The sequence below is a fragment of the Fukomys damarensis genome, unplaced genomic scaffold (genome assembly GCF_012274545.1).
Source record: "Fukomys damarensis isolate Sample0158 unplaced genomic scaffold, DMR_v1.0_HiC HiC_scaffold_16, whole genome shotgun sequence".
Lineage (NCBI taxonomy): Eukaryota > Metazoa > Chordata > Mammalia > Rodentia > Bathyergidae > Fukomys > Fukomys damarensis.
The window spans coordinates 13,693,849-13,703,777 of record NW_022900928.1 but is presented as its reverse complement, the minus strand read 5'-3'; the positions used below and the strand labels follow the sequence as shown (position 1 = coordinate 13,703,777).

Below are 9,929 nucleotides of genomic sequence, written 5' to 3'. Positions count from 1 at the left end.
TATATATATATATATACACACACACACACACACACATATATATATATGTATATATATAATTATGGACACAAAAAGCAAGTCACAGAAGATTACTGTATGGCATCTTTCTTAAAGTTCTAAAAAAAAGCTAACCAATACATAATTTAGAGATATATTCAAAACTACTTTAAAACAGAAAAGGATGACAACAATAAACTTCAATTTCTGGCAGTAACCTAAGAAAAAATGAAGATTGTACAGGCGAAGAAAATATAGATTCTATAGTACTCATAATTTTTATTGTAGAATAATGAATTCACATGTGTTTACTTTTATGGCTTACAATACAAATATCAAATATTACATAATGAAAAAATAAGTTTACCACTTCCTTATCTATTCCATTTTCCTTTGATTCTGCACAATTACTGTATAAAGAAAGATAAAATAGGTCCCAAAACTCTTTTATTGATTATTGATACTTACAAAATAAATCATGAAGAAAATCTAACAAATTTTCAATGGGAAAATGTAAAATGTTAATTATCTACTCAGACTCCACACATTCAAAAAGCATGAGAATCAGTCTTATTTCACTGAACTGCTACACAGCTTCACCCTCTTTCTAAATAACAACAAAATGCCAGAATACCTTCTTGCTTTCCAGTTGCATGAGAGGAAAAGTTACAATAGCCTGCATGTATTAATATTCCTAGAGAAAAAGCCTTAAAAAATAACTTAAATTTGAGGAGATAGTAATGAGCCAAGAAATTTGAAGCATCGAGGCAAAGACACACAAATTAAAGTTAACAAAAGGATTTAATCAAATAGTATCTTCCTTATAACGTAAGTGGGAATTGCAGAATATCAATAACATTGACCAAGATTTGTCCAGAATGTCTCAGTTTCACAGAATCCTGGTTCATTATATGTTTTAGAAAAGTTATACAACATAATGATCAGTTTTCAAAAATAAGAAAGTAAGGATACTAACACAAAAATTTCGTAAGTGTAATTCTGACACCAATAATTCATACTTTTCATAATTGAAAACCAACAGTTTTAGCTCTGCGTTATAGGTACCAAATATGACTATACAATACTTATGAAAAATAATTGTTTATTTAAACTATCTGGTACTCGACAAGTATTTACTATACATATGATATAAATTATGTAAAACAGGAACAAGGACACAAATATTGGGAGAAATCAAATTTTTTTTTGGTACCAGGGATCGAACTCGGGTCCTTGCGCTTGTGAGGCAAGTGGCAGAACCACTGAGCTAAATCCCCAGCCTGGGAGAAAAATTTTTAAAGAAAAGAAAAAAATGAATTTAAATGAAATTTCATTAGCATTGTTCTGAATACCCAATTGCTTCTTCAACAAGAGTAGAAGTAGTATTGAGAAACTTCAGCATTTAAATGACTCAAAATTTCCAATTTTTTTGAAATAATAATTTGGGGGCATGATGAATACTTAATGTGTTTCTTACGCAAAAGCCCAAAACCTTTCCAGTTTCTCCCATGAATGACAAACATAAATAAAGGTTTAGATTTGGCATATTGTGAAGCCTTCATTAATATATCCTTCAATGAGAATACTGGTAAAAACCCAATATCAATAATTTTGTCTTAAAATTATGTTGGTGCTATAGCATGGCATGAATGGTAAGTTTTGTATTTTTTAATGTGAGCCTTTTGTGAGTTTTCACTCTAATTAGAGCTATTAACTGGATATTATCTAAAAATCTCATCCAAGGCTTTACCAATCTCTCATACACATCACATTCCATATATTTCTCAGCAGGGAAGACTGGCTTCCAGGGGGGAAATGTTAGTATCAACTTTTCCAAAGAGCCTGAAAGGGGAGTTAAACAGAATTGCTCTTCCAAAACACAAGAACACCACTGCTGCCAAGTGCTAAATCCCTTGACACCACGGGGACATTTCCTATGAATACATCTGTGGTGCAGGATGAGAGTCATACAATATTTCTCTTTTCTAAAAGATATGCTCAAACGACAACAGTTTTAGTAGTTACAACAGTAGTAATACTATGTGTTGTATATAAATATATAAAATAGGTCAAATCCTCACAAAAACATTGCAAGGTAGGTATAATTCTTTCAGTTTTACAGATGAAGGAACGAAAGAACTAAAGGATTAAATAGTATGTCCAGGGTCACAAAGCTAGGAAACATCATTGGCTACACATTTACTAAGCATGTACTATATGCCGGCTGATGACATTCTGAATGTTTGTTTGTTTGTTTGTTTGTTTTACCTTTGTGATAGCATTCTAATGATGCCCCTCCCTCTTTTTTTTTTGTTGTTGTTGTTGTTGTTAAGAAAACTGAGGCACCTACTCTATGCCCTCTATGCCACCCACCTGGTAAATGCTGAACTAAGAGTTCAATACAGGAATCCTAGCTCTGAGTCCTCCACACTCTTAATTAGCACACTATCTTGTCTTTCTAAGTTTTAGAATTTAGACTCAAACCTGCAGCTACCTCATTCAAAAATGTGACTTCCAAAAATGAGCTTTCTTACTGTTTGAAATATACCATACATCTCCTTTAAGTATAGCAAAAACCCTCAGGACAGCAAAGGACACTAACATATTACTTGACTAAATATACATCAGTGAAGATACATGAACAGATCCAAATGATTGTTTAGAGATGAAAATAATGATAATCCATCAAATAAACATATAAACACATACTCATTCTTCTGCTCAGAAACAGCTGCACAATCTATTGGAAAGTATATCCTGCCAGGAATTCAAAGCTCTACATGCACAGTAAACTTAGTCTACATACTTTCATTACCAGCATAGCTTGAATCATATGATTCGGGACAAATACTCGGACCAATAGATTTGTACCTAAATCCTGTTACTTTCCATTAAGTTTATTACTCTATAAAAGAGAGTTCATTTATTCTGACACAGTATTTCAATCTTACTATAAGCTATGTCACTCCCTCCTGACCATAATAATTATTACTCAAAGAACTGTCTTGAAAAAGAGCCAGACTCAAAAAGAAAGTTGTGTTTTGTCAGACAGTTGAGTATCATGTAACACTTTCCCTGCAATCTTACATGACTCCAGAACCTGATTCAAACAGTTCACTTGGCCTAGGATCATATACTTAGTAGTATGATACACAAGACATGATAGTGGCTGAAGCACTATTATTAAAGAGAGATTAAAACAGCTGTACATTATGCTGAAGCACTCACTCTTCCCTTTACAAACAGACGGTCCTGGATTATAAGTAGCACTTGACCATTTAAATCATGACAACAACCAGATTTAACCAGCTGGGCCATGTTCTCCTAGGCAGTGCCTGTTGACCTCCTCAGTCGCAGCTGCTCAAATGAAATTCTCATTAGACAACTTATTTTCAGAAGCCAAAGGACTCTCTGATTAAATATATGTATTTAGATATAGAAGTCCTTTTTAAAGTATTCATTTTCTGACAACTGTCGCTTATGTTAGAACTCAGCTACACAGGCAACAAGATGGGTGATACAAGGATAGCTAAAATTCATCATTTAATCACAGCTGAATGATTTTTACCTTGGAAGCTTTTTAACATGAATCTATTAATCAAGGCTTTCTGTATACTGTACCCACCAATATCAATAATATCTAAAAGGTAGAATCCATATCTACATCTATTTATCTATCTACATACCCTCCTGTCTACCCATTTATCTATTTATTACATTAAATCAAATTTAAATTTGTAAAAGAAGAAACCTACCCATTTTCTCACTTTTAGAAGAGCATTTCTGACAGGGCACCTTAGTTCATTAGGGTTCAGTGATATAGTCAGATTACTTGCCCAGGAGAAGGCATTAATTGAAGAAATTTCAGTTTAACACTGGACAGAAATTTGGTGGCCAAAGTATCTGCCCAAAGAGTTATTTTATCATACAAATGTTGGTGTAAAATGGACCCTAGCAAACTTTTGCATATCAGTTTGCACATATTAGAGTGAAGAGGGGGAAGGCATTTAACTTTATGTAGAGTCCAACCATATAAGGCCCTGAAACCATAAAGTAAAAGTGAGGGGTGACAAACACATTGACAACTCTTATACATACCATAACATGATATGCCCCAAATGAGCAGATGGGACTGAACTTTGTTGTTTTGCTTTTCTTGGCATTCTTATTAATAATTGTATAAAGTACATATATCATAATTGATTGACCTCCTCTACGAATGGCCACTTCGGTTGTTTCCAGAGTCTTGCTATGTAGTTCAGGCTGGCCTTGAACTCACTATGTAGTCCAGGTCAGCCTAAAACTCATGGCAAGCCTCTTGGCTCCACCTCCTAAGTGCTGGGATTACAGCCGTGTGCCACCACATCTGATTTAAATAGCCTCTTATGTACCGTGAAAATGTACTAATAAAGTGTGATACATACATTTTTATTTCTTGAGGATAAATTCCTACAAAATAGAATGCTACGTCAGTGGAATACATATTAAAAGTTCTAATAAATGAGCTTTAAATGGTCAAAGCCAAACAAATATTGATAGGGCTATTCTACCTCTTTTGATCAACAATATAATTTAGAAACAGAAATCTAAGAATTTTAATGACCATAATCATTTTTTCTCCCACTGTTCTCTTCTGCTCTACTGCTATAATCAGATAATTAAAATAAGATTCAAATGCAGAATATCAGACTTAATAAAAAATAGAAATCTTTTTTGCTCCCATTTCCAAAACTTGTTCTTCCACTACCTCTATTCGTTGTACATTTTACTACTCTTTTTAAACTTTCTTTTCAGTCTCCCCACTCGAACATCAACTCTTAACCATCCCATTTCCTAATAACTTTTCCATTTTCGCTCCCTTTCTTTCCTCATTTCTGCTGCCTTAATTCAGGCCTGCTTATTCTCTGTCTTGAAACAATTTCTTTAAGGGCTCTCTCTGCCCTCATCTGTCCTACACAGTCCTGCCAGATCACCTTTCCAGAAGGAAAATTGTAACCCATCACCTTAGTCTTGCTAATGTTTCAATGCTTCTTCCATCACCTTCAACATAAAATCCAAATTCCTCATTCAAAAATTATAGAGCCACTATGATCTGAACACAACCTAGCTTTTCAGTCTTATATCCTATATGCAAATTTATCTTACATGAAACTGGAACTTTGGGGTGTTTTAAAGGTCCCTGCCTATTCCTTTTGCTTGAAATGTCTCTCTCCTCCATTCTGTCTCATAAACCTCCTCATTCTCTAAAACCAGCTAGAATCTATTTCCCTATAGGGCCTTTGTTTTCCTAGCTTGGAGAAATCTCTCACTCTTATAAATTCCCATAACATTTTGTCTATGTAACTTTTGTGTAATACATCATATATTAGATACTGAACTAGAATTCCAATATGTGCTATAGCTTTTACTAGAATGCTCATTCATTATGGGTGCATCATATCATCTACTACGGGAATTCCTAACCCAGAGTCCATAACCCCCGGGAAACATGGATAAGATACAGGCTTTCTGTGAACTTGGATGGAAAAAATTCTTTTCAATGATCATCAGATGGAAATTTGCATTTCTTTAAATTATGGACACAGGCAATAAACCACAGAATATTCACTACACCTGTAATACCACCACTGATAGATTACACTAGTTATTTTTACATCACATTATACTTGTTGAAGGATCCCAAAACACCTAGTGCTTCAAAATTATGATATTCTTAGGCCTTCCATTTATTTTAATGTATTAGCAATATATTAGCAATTCTACCCCTTGACAATTTTTTAAAATTATTGTCGTTTAATGTATATTCTCCTTGTAATTATATGTATATTACTTTTAAATAACTCTAAGAAAGGATCTATAGATTTCAGTAGACTATCAAGGGATTTGAAGAAAACAAGAGGAATCTCTGAGTTTAAAAAGAAAATAAATCTTTCAAATTTTGATGCAATATATTGCCCAGAAAAAAAAAGTATAGAAAATCACAATATTACATAGTGATTAAGGCTACAAAAGGGGTATTGTATAAGAAAAAGGATATTGCATAAGAACATAGTTCATAAAAATTTATAGCCTTAGCATTGGAAAAAGACTAATACTCTGTCTTCTACAATAGTGCTATTAAAGTGACAATTGGGACTGATACATAACTCTAAAGAGAGATTGAAGATTATTCCATATGGACATGTGAAGCCATTAGATAGCTGGTCTTCTTATCAGCCAGGATCTGGTTCCTTATAACTTCTTCTCACTGCCATCCCATCCATTCTATCCACAGGAAGAAAGACAGAATAAAGCCCAAATCTCATGTATGTAACTTTAATCTTTAAAGATAAATATACTATTTCATTCTTGATCTTTGTTCCTCTGGGGTTAAATATTACTAGTTCCTTCAAACATTCCTTTTATTCTATACTTTTGTGTCTTTGATCATGCAGATGGCTCTTTGAAAATGTCCTAATGGTTCTGAGTCTTACATTGTGCTAATTCTGAACTCGACACTACTTCAGAAACATTTGATTGAGTGCATCAGGACTACTCCTCTTAAAAACTCTATACCTCTAGTAATGCTGACTAAATAGAACTGGAAATCTTTTGGCAGTATTCTTCATGCTAAGCTCATTGTGCTTCCATCACCTGAAACTCATAAGTTATTTTTTTTTCTTCATTTGTGCAGCTGCAACTTGAATTTCCTTCAGTAATTACTTGTGCAGCTGGAGGCTTTGGTCACAACCTCTGGACGTGATAATAAGATCTATTAAATTGTATCTTGATAGGTTGCTTTTAAGGTCACATTTCCAGTCTTTCAACCTTTTGAGTTTTGTTTCTTTCATATATCATATTCATTGTTTCTCCCAGGTTTGTGGGATCAGTAAATGTGATCATGTGAGGTGATCAACACATTTGCATTTACTATATTATGTACATTAATATATACTAAATGGCTGGATTTCTGATGTCTAAAACATGTTACTATAAAAATATGTAAAGTATGTGTAAAATCTTTCTTTACTAGTATAAATATAGTGATAAAGGACTCTTAAATAGGCAGTTTTATCTTACAAATATTTATATTACAAAGCCATCTATAACCTTTTCATGGTCATGAAGAGAAACAATAGAAAACTTAACCATTACTTACAAGAAAAGAATGATATAAAGTTACCAGCAGGCCAAAAAAAAACAAAACAAAACAAAACAAAAACAAAAAACACCACAAATCAATTTAGTTATTTTTATTTTAAAGAGCCCACTCTAAGGTATTCTGAAAACTACCTCTTTATAGAATTAAAATCATCTTTTTAGTGAATCAAAATAAATGATCTAACAGTCTCATTTATTCAGAAGTTATTGATTTGGCAATCTCAGTGATTCAAAATATACGCAAAAATTGGGAAAATAAAGATTGAAAAGTAAAAACAATCAGTATGAAATTCATACACTAAGATCACATGTGTTACCTAGAATCTTTTAGCAACCCACCTAGATCATATTTCTTCATGTTTTAAATGTGCTTTAGAGCGTTTTATGTCCTACAGATTAACAAAAGGGACAAAATACAAATAATTCACAACTAAGCAAGAAATAGCCTGAAACTCACTGTTGAAAGAAAAAGCAATTAACATGCATGCATACACACATATTCATACACACGCAAACACAAGTATCAAGGAGACAAAGAATGTTAAAGTTTTATAATTGCAGAGAAATGACCTTATATTCTAACAGTCTTAATTATCTCAATGATCTCTAGGAGCATCATTACATTAAAACATGGTAAAATAATTGGCATGTATAATATAATCATCACAACACCTCAAGTTCATATAGTTTACAGTCCATAGCAGACTTTTATATCTATTATTAGAGTTAAAACTTAAAATGTTTCAGTTTCCAGGTCAGTATTATATTAAATTTTAAATTATGTGACTCAAAAGAGACTGAAGAACTGCCTCAGTCTCACACAGTTGTTACACAGGCCTTGCCATTCCTAACCTAGTGCCGTATGGCTCTGAGTCACCAAAAAATATTTGTGCTGTATGATGTAATCTGCCCAGTAAAACAGGGAAGCATACATTTTAGAAAGAGTTCTCCCAAAAGAACTTGAAAAATTAAAATTTGAGCCCTTAAAGGAATAAAGTTACATCAAGAAAATTTTCCTTGTATAAAATACCAACTTTCTTATAGATCATAGAGGTCTGTATTTAACTTACAAGGCTAGTATTATGCAGAATCATTATCTTACATTTTAAGGTCGAAATCTGTATATAAGAAAATGAAAGAGCATACATAGTATAGCAATCACTTTGACTTGATTTATTTTGTTTTAAAATATTGCTGGGGTGTCTTCTTTCATCTCTGTTTTCTAGTACCTGGTGAACCTGGGTGGACTCCTGCAGAGTAGAGAGGGTAAATGGAAGATGTAGCAGCAAATGTCACATGTCAAAGCATTCACCCTTGAACATTCTCAGCTTTAACAGTGTTAGAAACCCTCAACTCTCCATTATAAACATGCAGAGGTAAAAATTAAATTTATAATATTTATAAAATTGAAGAGAAGTAAGTTAGAAAAAACGATTTTGCTTTTTAAGCAGTTATTTTTATAAAGGAACACTGTCTGCCAAAAGGAAATAAGGCAGAAAAAATTTAAAAATAAAGTGTGGTTAGGAAAATTCCTTACTACCTTCTTCCAGGGTGATGCTTACAGTCAGCTTAAAACCTTGATTTATTATCATAAGAACCAAGTTCTTAAGGGTACAAAGTTTTAAGAGAAGCAGAGCTATCTGCTTAACACTCCTGATGGATTACAATCTGCCATTGCCATGGTGACCACTGAATAACTTTTTCCTTGTCTTTGCCAATTATGCACTTCTCTGCCTTTTGAAATCCCACTCATTTTTTTTTAACAGCCTGGAATCCTGAGAAGAAAAGCCCAACAGTTAAGTCCACACATACCCTCTTGTTCAGTCCGAGTCATTTCCTCAAGCTTCTTCTGTTTCAGTGTATCCACCACATCAGCAAGGCTCCCTTTGCGGCGCTCTGGGGTTCCAAAAGTAACACTGGTCATGATCTCGCGGTCCCGACTCCCTTCATCAGGCTTATGTGGTGAGGTAGAGGTATTTCGGAAGGAATATAGGGAACATAACTTATTATTCTCTGACTCCTAGAAAAACAAAATAAAATAAAGCCATTAGAAGACAGGTTTCTTTGAGTAACACTGAAGAAAAATCCCAAACTCAGGACAGTGTATGACATTTGGTGAGACAAATAGAATACATTAACTAAACTAAAATGTAATAACAAACTTTAGTAGAACAAATAAAAATATAATTAATTAAACAATGCTAACCTTTAAAAAATCAATTATCAAAGGAACTAAGGTGAAATTGAAGAATCAAAGTGTTTAATTTTTGAAATTATAAAGTAGCCTAAGTGGCTAAAAAATGGATAGTTCAACTTCTTACTCATTTACACTCATTTTAAAAAGTTAGCATTCAGTGAATAATTATTAGGACTGGTAATGTTTTCCCTTTAATTGTGCACTTTTATTAGCAATGTTCTTCCCATAACCTAAAAAATAATTACATCACAAAATGGTTTCTTTTCAATTTAGAATCAGTAGAAAAGTTAATTTCACTATCCAATGTTTATTGTACATCAGAATATATATAAAATATAAAAATCATTGCCAGAAGAAATAGGCCTGAGGATCAATGGAACAGACTGGAAGACACAAAAACAAATGCAGATGTACTCAGCTACCTCATCTTCGACAAAGGAGCTCACCATCCTCAGTGGAGGAAAGATAGCCTCTTTAATAAATGGTGTTGGAAAAACTGGATATCAACCTGTCACAGATTAAAATTAGACCCTTATCTTTCGCCATGCACTAAATTAAAATCCAAATGGATTAAAGATCTAAATATTAAAACAGA

At 33.1% G+C, this 9,929-nt stretch overlaps 1 protein-coding gene across 27 annotated transcripts in view; it reads right to left on the bottom strand.

Annotated features, from left to right (window-relative positions):
* Sox6 (SRY-box transcription factor 6) overlaps positions 1–9,929 on the bottom strand; it is a 557,563-nt gene that overhangs the window by 294,285 nt on the left and 253,349 nt on the right. For all 27 annotated transcript variants that reach the window (XM_010615190.3, XM_010615191.3, XM_010615182.2 and 24 more), the window contains one exon: positions 8,950–9,157. In XM_010615190.3, the coding sequence (XP_010613492.1) occupies positions 8,950–9,157 (208 nt within the window). The remainder of the gene's footprint in view (positions 1–8,949; positions 9,158–9,929) is intronic.